The sequence below is a fragment of the Ambystoma mexicanum genome, chromosome 6q (assembly GCF_040938575.1).
Source record: "Ambystoma mexicanum isolate Mex_15411 chromosome 6q, UKY_AmexF1_1, whole genome shotgun sequence".
Taxonomy (NCBI): domain Eukaryota; kingdom Metazoa; phylum Chordata; class Amphibia; order Caudata; family Ambystomatidae; genus Ambystoma; species Ambystoma mexicanum.
This window is the reverse complement of record NC_090937.1, coordinates 1,426,714,944-1,426,729,020: the sequence shown is the minus strand read 5'-3', so window position 1 is coordinate 1,426,729,020 and position 14,077 is coordinate 1,426,714,944. Positions and strand designations below refer to the sequence as shown.

The window sequence follows — 14,077 nt, the reverse complement described above, 5'->3', positions numbered from 1 at the left end:
CTCTCCTCTGAAACAGACTCTCTCCGCCTTGAGACGGATCTCCTTAAGGTCCGGAGGCTCCTCAAGACCTTCCTTTTCTCCTCTTCCTTCTCTCTGCCTCTCCTGTGCTAACCTTCCCATCCTCCTGGACGGTTATGCTGACTGGCTGCTTGGTGTTCCTCTGTGTCATATAGGACACCAGTCTCCCAGCCCACTGACCCTCCCCCCGTCCAGTCCGACTGCACTTGCCTGCTGGCTTTCCTGCACTGCTGCTGCTTGGCCTGCCTTGCACTACATGGTGTGATTCCTTTGGAAGTTCCAGCACACCTTGCACTTACTCCTTAACTCGGGGCCCTGCTGCTCTGGGGGCATTTCTCCCTTTACCCTTCCCCTGCACTTCTTGTCTGCGCACTTGCACGATCTAAATGATACTTGGCCTAGTAAGATAGTTTGTCTTGTATCCTCTTCTCCCCCCTCCCCCTCCCAACCCCTGCCCCCCTGGACTAGTTACTTCCAAAGAGACACTTGAGTATAGGCGCATTATAAATAACCTACCAATCAATCTTCGTGAAGCCTGTCTTACTCGCCTAGAAAGGCTGCCAAGCTGTCTGAGAAACGATCCAGGAAACCCTGCATGTTGCTACGCCAGATATTACGATAGACGTTTACCAGCAATCTAGGTTTTAAGACAATGTTGTCCTTCAGCTTAATTCTCACTTCCAGAGTACAATGCGTTTTGTCAGACAGTCGACGCTTCTATTAGAGTATTATTCCTTACTCATCCTATTCGTACCTCCCACCCTCTAACCCTTTTACTGGTGTCTGCTGAACCAGAGTATAACCATCTAGTGTAATTGGATCAGTCAACCACAACCTCCTTGAAGTGAGACTATATCAGACATCTGTAGGGATTTTGCTCTTTCTTCATTTCCTAAGAAGCTGTTAAATCCTTGTGAGTCCAAGCACAAAATGGCCAGTTCCCTTGTGGCTACAGGATTAGCTAGAGTCCTGTTCCATAGTCGCCCAGTTTTCTAAAATGTCTACATAGTTACTCTGGCAACAATTTCATATCGGGCTGGCACGTACTCTCAAGCGACTGCTCAGGCCTTACAAGTTCAACCATCCTTCTGGTCTCCTGCCCCCTAGTACACGTTAACTTCATTGGCAAGTAGGACCCCTCGTCTATTACATCCACCTCACTACTAAAGTCCAACATGAGATCATAACCCAACATTCTGAAAGAGTCTATTTCCGCCAGGATCATTTGAACAACAGCTTGTGATTTGAAGTCCAATTGTGCCTGATCCGTTCTGTCATAAGAGAAATAGACTGTCAATGTATTGTGATGCCAACATTCTAAGCTGGGATATTTCATGCAATAGATGAGTCACGTTTGATCTATTCAGCAGTATGTTATTGTCTTCTTTCTCCAATCTCACCAAGAAAAGTCTTGTAGGTAAACTTCCCTGTGGGTGTTGCTGCCATACCACAGGTCTCTGTCTGAGGCAATTGTGCTGCTTGCGATTCGTCTCCCTCTTTCGCTGATTATCTAAGTCCAGTGATGAAATACTTTCGTAAACTAAGCCTCTTACCGTCTAGTGACTCTATCGAAGTTTTGAGGCCCGTATTCCGGATCCGCCAGATGGACACCCAATGGTTGGTTTACTCCATAAGGGACTGTCTGGCAGCCCACCGCATTATGCTTAGTTAAGGCAATTCCTAGTTCCGCTTCCCTAGCTCCTCCGTTACTGGGTGGGACCCTGATTTGATCGTTAAAGGCCCCTCCACTTTTAACTGGTATTTGTTGACACTGGCTCTGTTCAATCCATTTAGCCTTTCCTGGGCCATAGAGTTTGCGGACAGGGCTCGAGTTAACTTACAAAAATAGTGTTTGCTCCACCAAAGACCAGATTTGACCCCACCAAACTAGTTACTCTGCAGTTGTCACGATTAGTGCACAGAGCACTGTGGCTGTATAGATATTGTTGCAGTTTTGAAGTGGTCTTTCAGTTATGTGGGCAGCCTTGCAGTTTGAATTTTCACTCACTGAGCCTCCCATTGCATTGGAAGCCCATATCCGCTCTTGGTATCGTTCCACCAGTCTCCCTTTCCACTAGCAAATGTTGAGATTTAGCCTGTCCTACAGTAAATATTGGATAGAATCTGTAGTCTCTGTAATTTCAACACGTTGAGAGCCCATATCCCTATGTTCCTCCATCTCGTCGTCTGGTGCAATAGTTGGGCCAGGGCTCTCGTGCAGAATAACCACAGGTGCCTCTGTGGCACATGGCTCCAGCGACTCCTGTGATGGTCCTGTGGTCCAGATCGCCACTTGCAGGATCTTCAGAACGCATTGTTTCACCTTTTCCTTCAATCTGGGTCACTTCTCGCTCTTCCACCCTGTGCTCAGCTGCCCTCTCAGCAGATTATTTCATCAAATGGAGGTTACAGAGAAATGATCTGGCGTTAGATCTCTTAGCATTTTTTGTCTAGCCCTGTGTGATGTTCTTGTGGGCTGATTACTCACTGCAATCTTATTGGCTATTAGTGTCCACACAACTACTCCATTGTACCTGAGCCACCTCTCCTGGTCCTTTCCCCCAAGCCGCTGCTGCCACTGAAAGACCTGTAATGGAGTTGTGCATAATTTCCAAGTTGATTTTATCACTTAGCTGAAGTGTGTGCATTATTAGTATTCTAGGCGAATATTGTCGTAGAGTTAGAGAAGGAACTCAGCACCATATTTAAGGCCAATATCTCTGGGGCCGTTGATCTTATCTGATAGCCCAGCTCTCTGAACGTATGATGGAGACTGCTGCGGGGCTGATGGAGTGTCCTCCAGCGCTTCATGAGAGCCAGTTAGACTCAGGATATTCACTCGATAAAGAATGGAAGTCATCAATATCAATTGGGGCATTGTGGGTGTGAGGATTGCCCATGCACGAATCGTCAGAGCTGTCTTTACCGACGGGTGAGCTTAATTCCAAGAGCCTCTGTTCACCAATGAAGTTGTTTCTTGGGCAAGGCAGTCTTCAGACCTAGCTGTTGGTTGAGGCTTTGCATCCATAGTCTTTATTGGACCACGCTTCTTGTAATAGTATGAGATCGTTTTCATGCTACTTTTGACAAGCGGAGTTGAAGGCATATGTATTGTGGTCTTTCTATAAGCAGTTGTTGGTGGCTCGTGATGTTGGACATTTTTTGAAGGGGCTAGGCCAACCTCTCTTTAGTCCTCCTCTCTCGTGCAATCACATCCGGGCCACTCTCCGGAAGCCCGAAGTCCGTCTCATCTCTCAGCACGATGGGACTGATGGGGTTCATGCATTAGACCTGTGATACCCCTACCGCATGATAAAGTTGCTTGGTTGCCTCTCTTTGCATCCCTAATCAAACCTCCATTTTTTAAAATCTAATGTTACTCAATAGATGGATCAGAAGAGATGATCTCCTTGCCCCCTGCCTCGTCGAGCAGCTCTGTTTTTTGCACACCTGAACCATTGAATGCCCTGGCTGCCTCAACCCCAGACACTCAATGGATCCCAGTCCGGAGAGGCTGCCAAGCAGAGTCTTAATTATTTGGTTGCCGGTGCTTCTAGAGTTTCTAAATGCTAGGTGACAGTCTAAGCTGAGGGTGGCGATATTCAAATCAGCCGCCACCTCTTCCATGTGGCTGTGTCTCAGTGTCAATTTCTGCAGGTTTGCCCCACTCCCATGCCCCTCCTCCAGGCCGCACTTGCTGGTGCAAGTCGTGCTTGCCTGCTACCATCTCACTTGTTTTATTTATGGTCGCATTGGCAGCCGTTACATCTGCTGTGTTCAGATTTCTTTTGACGGTTGGGAGGTGGGCCATGAAAGCCGTACATGTGTCTGGAGGGCGTGGGGGTCTTTAAAGATTGTGGGATCTTATGAGAATACCATCATATCAAGGTCACTGAGTCCAGGCGCATTTCTGACTCTAGGCGCTCACTCTTGTAGAGCCAATGCCGTCCTTGCGCCAATGATTTGTTGATTTTTAACTCTCCCATGCCATCTTCCTCAGTTATGAGGTTACTCCTAGAATTATATTTATTTTGTATTGCTCTGCAGTTTCAGATGATGCGAGACAGGCATGGTGACAAGAGAGACTCAAAGTAAGATTTCAAAATCTTTATTCGAAGTTTTAGGTTTGTATAATACCTGCATAATCCTAATTCTAAAGGGACGTTTCCCTGAAATGATGCTGCAAAGTCTGAAAGTCCAAATAAAATGTCCCTCTGTGTCTAAACCTATGCTTGCCCTCACTCTATACAAAAATGTGTTGGGGGATTTCGTGTCAAAAATGAAAAGTAGTGGTTCAACAGAAAAATGGGAAACGCAGCATTGGCTTTTTTGCCAGGCATGGTTTCAAGCTTACCAAAAATCAAACGGCTGCCTGCAAGACCTTCGCCACGGGGTCCTTGCGGCAACTACAAATAACTTTAGTGTCTGTCGCTTTGGGTTCCCTTCACAAAGCTTTAGTACTTTCAATAGTTTAAAGCAAACCAATAAGTCTCCAACTTAGCCGGGCCTCTTAGTGTTCCCTTCCCCAAGCTCGGGCCTCTTCCAGCTTTGAAAACGAAAAGTCAGTTTTATCAGGTTGCACTTTGATTTTTTAAGTTGGCCTGTCAGGGTTCCCTTCCCCACGCACAGGCCTCGCTCAGGTTTCAACATAAAAAACAATAGATCATAGTTCCGTTTAAGTCTCGGGGTGTTTTTCCCCAAGCGTATGGCCCCTCTTGTTCCAAACACAAATTCAGCTGGTCAGGATATGACTTTCCCTTATTTAGTTTTCTTTACATGCAGTCTTTTCATGGGGAAGAATCGGAGGCTTTTCGAAAACGCCATGCTCTGTTTTTCCTCAGCGCGACCACTCTGGCCCTTTTGTCCCCCTCTTGTTTCTGACTTGCACTTTTACTTGTTACCTTCTATCTTCAGGCATTTATTGTGCCAGCTTGCATTACCTTTTATTCCTTTCACTTTGGGGTGGATGTTGGAAGAAGGTAGGCCCCTGGTAATACACTTTAGCCACCATTTCTGTTGTCCATGTATTTGAGGGAGTCAAGAAATGGTGGTGGCCTCACACCACAAAATCCATCTTCATGTAGTACACGTCAAAGCCAGCACTGCCTTTTTAAAAATGTGACACATTTTCAAAGCGCTCAAATTAGGTCACTGATCTCATCTGATGTACCAATTCTCATCTGCTGAAGAAGCTAAACTAAATTGAATAATTTGCCAATAGCACCTTCAGGTCTGTTGGAAGATTTTGCTTATTCAATCATTGCTCAGTTGTTTTTCATCTTTATTAGTTATCTGACTTGGGTGGGGCATGGAGGAACTCCCACTATCTCGAATTGGCTTTACGAATGGCAGGGTTCTACTCCGAACAGTGTGCTGCCCTGACAATTACCGAGATTAAGTAGTTTTGTATAAGCCTTTATCTCATGGTAATTTCTATTTTGAATATTATACATACATAAACCATGTCTGTGGACATTCTGGTATTCCAGATTGAGGTCAACTGAACATTTCATAATTTTTATTCATGGATGTTAAATGTGAACTCTTATTGTGTCATGGACACATTCCGTAGGCCCCATATGACAATTGCCTCTCTAGGAATGTGGGTGATCCTTTGCATTGTCCATGGGGTGATGATTGAGTGCATATTTGGTTTTACCAACTAAAGTTTGGGAGACCCAACATTCCACTTCTGGAGGTTACTTAATTGGGTTACAACAGATAATATCCTGATCAACTTCCTCTAGATTTTCCTGTGCCATTTATTTGAGCATCACCAAATACCCTGATCAGGAAGCTTGTGTCCAGAGAAGACCTGCATGCTGTTTTAATAATTTGTATATGATGATCAATTTTGCCCGGTTTTGAACTCTTTGACTTAAAATACACAGAGATTAGCTATCAATCACTACGTATTGCGCACGGAGTATGGTAGCAATTTGACCTCTCATTTTGCATCTTCAGACCCCACTATTATGTTCCATTCGCCACTCCTCTTGAAAGCTTTGTGATCCAGAGAAGTTTGTGCGTTGTAGCCCCAGTTTGGCAACTGTGAACCTCCTTACTACACTGTATCTTTGCTATAGCCCTTTTCCAAATCCTAAAGAAAGATAAACCAATTAAGTGTCCTAAGTACTTTATGCCTGATTACTTCTGCACCCAAAGGCTGTAATATATTCCTACTTCCTTTGCCCTTTCCTCAATACTTTTGCGATCCTGTCCTTATGTGGACAGGATCGGATCAATCTGCCCAGCATATAAAAAAACCATGCAATGGGTGTATGCACTGTAAAGTCCATGTTACTGGCCTTTCCCCTCACACGCTCTTCGGCTTCCAATCGGCAGTTGCCTGTAGCTTTAGTTCCCATTTCCTTCTGGTTTACCTCTGTCTTGTTCCTGGTGTGGTACTCCCCGCTGATCTTGAAAATAATTTTCAGAGGCAGACGTACACTGCTTGTTTGGCACCTGCTTTGTTCTCTTTGCAACACGCTCTCAAGTTGCTAACTCTCAGACTCTCGTGCTAGGAGTCGCATTTACAGTGCCGGGTCCTCGGGGGTGCCAGAATTTTGGGGTGGTGGTGGTGGTGGTAAGGTTCATCTCTTCAACTGGGATCCCCACAAGGATGACACAGGACAATCCTGGCAGTTTGGGTCCGGTGAGCCTTTCCTTGAAGTGCTACACAAGTGGTTTTCTGCTGGCTCTACCTAGCGATATACCCCGGCTATGCTGACTGGGTTGGATTCTGAACTAAAAGTATCTGAGGGCCTAAAGAGGCCTACTAAACCCTTCCAGCAGCGGTAACCTTCCCAAGGGGCACCACCTTTCCCAGGGCCATTCGATTGCTGCTGTGTCTTCACCAGCCTCTACAAAGGCCCACAACTGAGTTGGGGCTCCCCCTACTGTGGACTTCCGAACACTGCAACAAGCCACCACACTCCTGCATGGTAGGGTCCCCGAGATAGCACAGTGGACACCTGGCGAGTAACCACCTTAGTGCCTGAAGCCCTTGGCAGTCTTGGGGAGACCACAGAGACTCTTGTATGCTTTCATCAGGATCGTTCTGGGAAAGACTGTCGCTACAGCGAGGCATCCACCTCAAGTTCCAAGGCAAAAGGTGATGGGGGAGCTGGTTGTGTGTTTTAATACTTGACCGACTGGTCCACACCATATCAGTTCTGTGATCGTTGCCAGTGCTGCTGCAGATGGGGTTTTAGCCGGTGGTGTCGACAGCCTATGATGTATCGGTTACCGGAACCCATTTCAACTCCATTGACCGTCTCCTTACCCGAGGGGCGTGTACCCTCTGCAAAGCAGAATTCAACATCGAAGGCAAGCTTGTTGGTTGGTCAGTTGCTGCCAATTGTTGACAGCCCGACCATGAAGGAGTTCTTTCGGGAAATTGTTAAATTATGATCCCACAGACTCCTCGGCATGACGCTGCCTAACATTTCTGCACTGCCAATTAATGTGATGAGTCAGACATTTGCGCCTCTGCAGGCACCACTGACGTGATTCCTCGGGCAACTGATCACTGCTTGTTAATACACCGGTTCTGCTAGTGACCCCCTGTCGGTAGTGCAGATCCCTTGACTGCTGGGGCGCCTGTTGCTCAACTTGGAGATACAGTAGCCCTTCTCAGGACAGCTCAATACCCTCCCAAAAGGACAAGCAGGGACGCCATGTATCAGCCTTCCATGAGAAGATTCTAGCGATGGAGTTTCTTTGACTGCTGGTACGGGCACAGTGGATTAACGGCTTCACTGCTGCATTCACTTTGACATTGTCACATTTTCCTCTCCTTTCCTTTTACTTGTATGTATGTATATATTTTTATAAAGCGCCGGTAGCCCGAGGGCATCAGGGCGCTTGAACATTACAACATAGAAGAGAAGAAAGCAGGCATAAAGAGACGCAAAACAGTTGGCATGGAAGACCTGACAGCCACTAGCGTTAGAGATCTTATCTGAAGAGGAGTGTCTTCATCCGTTTCCTAAATACAAGGTGGTTTGCTTCTGACCTCAGTGAATCGGGAAGGCTGTTCCACAATTTAGGTGCCAGTACCAGAAAAGATCTACCCAACCCCGATTTCAGCTTCTTCTCTTTCACTTCTAACATTTACTTGGTCATTACAGGGGGGACACCTACAATACCCCCTTTTTTCTTTTATAAACCATTTTCTTTCCCCTAGCCTCTCCTTGACTCTAACCTTACAGCTAACCTTTAATCCATTGTTACCTTGACCATGTGAAGCTTCAGACGACGTAAAGGTAAGAAGTAAAGAAGTAAGAAGTTAATGTATGAAGTGAATGTCAAAGAGGTAAGTGTACAAGATGTTTTAGGTGAAGGAAATGGGGGGTGGGGTGGAGATACTGGGCAAGCACAGCGGCAGGGTGTTCTGATGCAATTCTGTAAGTCAAAAGGGCATGGAATAAGCCCATCCCACAGTGGCCACGGACAAATGGCTGGATGCCAAATCTATGCTCTTGGAGGGGTAGAAATGTTTTCTAGCATCATGTCCACCTACCCAGTTGGTCATTTCAGTGGCCTTGTCCAATACAAAGCCCACCTTGGGGGCGTCCTCCCCCTTCCCCCTCCAAACCTCCTCCCCTTGGAAAGAGAATATGCTCGACCCCAATAGCAATAGGTTTTGCACCAATTCTTCATTGCATACCTGCCAGACTAATACTGATGCCATTCTTGTGGTGTTATGCCAGATTATGGCGTGTGTTCACTGAGTTTTCAGAATGGATTTGAACAGCGCTCCCATGAAAAAAGAGTAGGGGACACTGGCATGCTTATGGGGATTTTACCCATAGGATGCTGAGAACAAAGGGCTACTTCCCCTCCCATATAACCACAGATCCCAAGGCAAAGCAATTTGGTACAGGCACAGTTAATTCTCACTCCCGTAGGTCAGGTGACTGCGCCCGGACCAATGGAGGCAGCTCACCCAAGACCGTTGAGAGACTGTGGTTACTGGAGGGAACAGGCTCCTTCTCCTGTTGGTTCCTCCCTCTTTATCTCTCTAGCAATCTTTATCTGTAGCCTGAGATTGGCAAGCTGATGAAACCCAGAGCTGTAGAGAACGTTTGTCAGGTCAGAGGAAGCATTTTAGTTCTATTTCCACATCTTTGGATTTAGAGAAAGGACATGGCTTGGTGCAGACTGAACCTCTACCTATTCCTCTTCAACCTTATTCTCCCCCCTGAAAGATTGAAGGTCACCCTTTTTTGGCTTCCACAGAAAAAGCGGATTGGATGTGTGCAATTGACTTGCGGGGAACCCTTATGCATGGACCCATTTAGCATCCTTGTCACCTGTTTAGGGTTCTCCATTGGCTCCTAACATCTCTAGTACTGGGTCCTCCCTTTTGGCTTCCACACGGCCACCAGGAATTTCTCAAAGGTGGTGGACTCAATCACAGTCTCCCTTTGGAGAAAGGGCATCCACAAATACCCTTACATGGACGACTGGCTGGTGAGGGCATTGTCTTCGTTCTAAGCGTTGAAGGATATGGGAAGGCTCTTGGAACTGGTGGACTCACTGGACTAATCAATTTAAAGAAGTGGAGTCCCAAACATTCGCAGACCTTGCATCGGTTGTGTCGGACACCTGGATAAGGAAGGCTACCTATGCTGTACAGGAGGATTTGTATCTCTGAGCTGTGCAACAGCTTTAAAAACATCCTTCTGCTAAGAGGTTTCAGAAACGTAGGCCTCCTGTCCTCTTGTGTACTGGCGGTCCTCTTCACAAAGCTCCACATGAGATTAAATGGCTCAATTGGCCATCATTGGAAGCAGGATGTCAAACCCAAGTTGGCCCTGGTGCCAATGCTCTGGGAATTAATGTTGGGCCTGGACTGCTGTTCCCAGGAATAGAACCTTTTGGTGAGAACTTGCTTTTCTACCCCAGTCACATCCCTCTTTCACAACAGATGCCACATTCTCAAGGTGGGACAGCATCCTGACTCATCTGCAAATCCATTACCTGGGGTCTATGCAAATGAATAAACTACATATAATATACTCGAGTTGAAGGCTATATGGCCAGTCCTTCAAACCTTTTAGTTGTCTCTAAAGGGCTGCTGCATTCATGTCCTTACAATGACAGCTTTGCACTACTTGAACTAATGTGGGAAAGACGAGATGCCCACCCTACCGGCCAATCATCTAGCGGGTGCCCTTAACGTGCAGATAGATGCACTAAGCAGAGTGAAAAATGCCCCCCTGGTCGTGGCAACTCAGAAGGGGCATCCAGATTCTTTTCAGTTGTACGGCTCTCCTGATTGTTTTTTTTTCACTTGGCAACAGCACAAAATGCCCAATACCCACTGTATGCCTCTCGCAGGGGCCCAAAACGCTGCAAGATGCTTTCATTTTCTTTTGGGAGGGCCAGTATTTCTACCCTCCACCCAGGCTTCTGTTTTGTAGTCATCCATGAAATCAGGAGGGCACCAAACTGCAAGTTGCTCCTAATTGCCTCTTACTGAACTAAGAAATACTCGTTTTCGGACCTACTGCAGTTGACTGTGTCCTCCTTTGATTCTTCCTAATATCTAAACCCTTATCTATCAAGAGGAGGACCTTGTTCCCTATGCGTCCCTTCAGTCTTAAAATGGCTCTAGTTCTTGAGGACCTAGTGTACAGGGATCTGGGGCTCAGAGGACATGGCCATTCTTCAAGCGGCTTGTAAGGAGTAAATTGACAGGATTGTGTTACTGGCCCATGGGAAAACTAACATGCCAACTATGGCCTGGCCTTTGCCTCTAGCCTGGCTTAAATGAATAGCCGAAGGGTTGACTTTCCCCCTCCAGAATCCAGTCGTCGAGGCATTTCAATGGTCTCAGCAGTTTATATCCCCCGTGTGTCAGCAGAGTCCCCAATGGGATCTAAATATCGTATTAGTTACTATTAAGCACAAACCCTTCTAAACTGCCTGCGGTGGATTTGAAATCAGTTTTGTGGAAGAAGCATTTTTAGTAGCTTTCACATCAGCTCGGCGCATCAGGGTATTGAAGGCACTTAGCCGCAAGGAAACCTTTATACAGTTTTTCGTGGAGAGGTCACCTCCCTATGGTTGTGTTGAAATTCCATCTCAATCAAGAGCTGTCTGTCCTTGTCTTTTTGCTGAATCCCTCTGAGCCGGAGAGCACCTTGCATAATGTGGATGTAGCGCAGCCTCTGAAAATTTGCTTGGAATGTGCACAAGCCTTTGGGTTTGCCTGGCACACTTCCACTTACAGAGATGCCTCTGTTGGCGCCCGGGCAACAATTGTCACTGTCGTCCGATGGGTGGGGTGGTTTCATGCATTATGGGAGAGAACAAGATTCAACCGCATGTAGACTGCAAGTGCCTTCATGGTCATTTTGTCAGGCCAAAAGAGGCATCAACAAAATTCCCAAAAGTGTCCAGCTTAAAGGCATTTACAGGTCTACCACGTTCATGCTGTATGTTCTACAGTCATTACTGACTGGGCACCAGTTCCTGTGCGTATGCAAGGTTCGGTCAAGCGTTTTGTTGAACTTTTGTGGCACAGTACCATAAGAGTGAAGTGTTTGGAGTTGATTGGTATTTGTTTTCTTCATGTACATCCTCATTTTGTCAAGATTCTCACAAATATGGAGCAAGGGAATGGAATGTAGGAATAAGTTAGTTACTATAGTGGCTACTGTACTTTTAGTTCATAGTTCCCTTTCCTCCATACAGCCATTCCTCATTCCCTGCTAATGAGCGTCTCCTGGTAGTTAATACTGCTGCCAAAGAGACAGATGATTGGGGGCAGATTGTGATTCTGTGTGGCGAAAGCTTGCATGTTTTTCTGCACATGCGCCCCCTCTGCGACTTTGTGATGACCTGCTGGCTGGGTGCTATGGTCCTATCCATGTAGGGAAAACATCCAAAAGTGTGTAGGGGTAGGTAGGGCACTTTGAGCGGAGTACAGTAGCCCCCACTACAATGACTATATTCGATATTTGGGAATTGATTGTCCTCCGGGTCCACTCAGCCCAGATTGAAATCTGTGTTCTGTGGGCTTAACCAGATCTTGGAGGCATGCACTTAAATTACCTTAGCTTTTCTTGCCGGATAAGCCCATGCCACCTGATAAGATGTTTTATTGCATATAGATCCACACAAAACCCGGTTTTTGTGCCTTTGGAATTTGATTTCAGACAGCTTTTTTAATCGCCTTTGATGGATTTGCTGTAAAAGGGAAGACTTTATCCGGGTAATATCCAGGTGAACTACGTCCTTTGAATGGTCATCAACTGGTAAGTGTGTAATTTTAGGTCATTTGTTAACCAGTGCACCAGTGGCAAAGCTGCCACTGACAGTTCTATTTGGAGGTGCTCGGGTGCGCCAAGCCAGTCATGAGTGGGTTGGGTCTAGGGCAGCTGTAACTACTTGGTATTCTATTCGGTCTCCCTGCCATTTCTATTGCACTTCTCACACAATTTTGCAATCCTGTTTATAGGAAATTCCTTGGTGAAGATTGAAAGGTTGCTTGCTTGTACACTAGCTATCCTACAGGGGGCTTATTCATATTTACGTACTTGTAGCCTTACTTTACCTGTATTTAAAACAGACAATCGGATCTATCATTCAGCTCACGTGAGAAATTCAAACCCGCTCATCTACATTAGTGTAAAAAACCACAAGGTAAAGCCACGTTATAACACCTTTGTTGAATGGATGTGCGGTGAATGAGAGAAACCGATGCTAATCTAATAAAGGTGCTAATTCTGGAAAATCTTCTCCAAGAGAGGTTTCTTATGACTTATTTTAGCAAAATGTAATCATTCTTAACCCAGAAAATCAAGATGGTTTCTTTAAAGTTGTATTGTTTTTAGTTGCTCAAATTACTTCACATGCAACCAAAGCCATCCCAGGAATTAATAAATATTTGAATAGACTTCAAGTATGAATTTGTTGACCAGTTACAACTGCACATGTGTAATACAACATCGTTTAGCACAGCTAAGTGCACATACGCCTGTTCAGGCTGCCCTAAATATCCATGTCATCTGGACGAATGTATTGGAAAACCTGTAGTCTCCAACAGATTTATCGTACTCTTTCCTGCATTTCAGACCATTTGTTACACGTTTAGTTGTCCGTTTGTAATTACTGTTTGCAATTTACATAATTAAGTCGTCATGTTTCAAAAATGTCTTTCCTTTTTAATATTACTGTGTTCGTGTATCTGGGGGTGATTCTCCTTGAATTTGTTTTTTTTTTCCTCTTGACCATATTTTGGTTTAGTGGTATCTATTTTTCCATACTATGGACCAGTGACCTTTTTTGCTTGGATTACATGGGTAGTGATAATGTTTGACCTTGGTCCTATTAACTGTACACTAATTGATGACTTGCTCCTAGTTACTTTGTTTTATCATAGCTCAATTATGACATCAGTGTTAGTCTGTAAAAATGCAACCACTTTGAGTCTAATCAGCACATCTACCTAATATTAAGACTCTACATTATTAATTGAATAGCTAAGCTATGTAACTCCGTCATTTAGATAGTTTGTACATGAGCTTTTCATGCAAGCTTTACCCATCCCCCTCCCTCAAAGGTAAAACACATGGAAATAAAAGAAACCAAATAAAGAAAACTGCTGCGAAAAAGGAACAGAAAATTCATGAAAAACAGAGGAAAAGACTGAAGATGAATGATCAAAAGGTAAATACATTGTTGGCTTGTTAAAATATTTCTGCACTACTTTCTTGATCGTTCTATCAGAGGTGTTCTTAGTGAGCATGTGAAGTGGCATTGATTTGTATTCCAGCAATGAAGATTTTTGGCTAAAATGACCTTGAAACAGTCTTCCATGGTTCTTGTTTGTGATAACTTGCCGCTCTCCAGGACTTGGTTTTATTTGTGTGCGCGTGAATAAATATATATATATATATATATATATGTACGCACACCACCAAGAAAGTTATATTAAATCTCTCTCAGTAAGGCTGGAGTTCAAACGTCAAATTTAAAATTGCAGGCTGCTAGCGACAGAACGTCCCTCTCCTACACAGTTCTCCTATACAAACAGCGCACCATT

The 14,077-nt window shown here is 45.2% G+C and overlaps 1 protein-coding gene across 4 annotated transcripts in view; it reads left to right on the top strand.

Moving 5' to 3' along the window:
• The window catches only part of NSD2 (nuclear receptor binding SET domain protein 2), a 1,742,450-nt gene that overhangs the window by 358,973 nt on the left and 1,369,400 nt on the right, over positions 1-14,077 (top strand). For all 4 annotated transcript variants that reach the window (XM_069632133.1, XM_069632132.1, XM_069632134.1 and 1 more), the window contains exon 8: positions 13,595-13,701. In XM_069632133.1, coding sequence (XP_069488234.1) covers positions 13,595-13,701 — 107 coding nt within the window. The remainder of the gene's footprint in view (positions 1-13,594; positions 13,702-14,077) is intronic.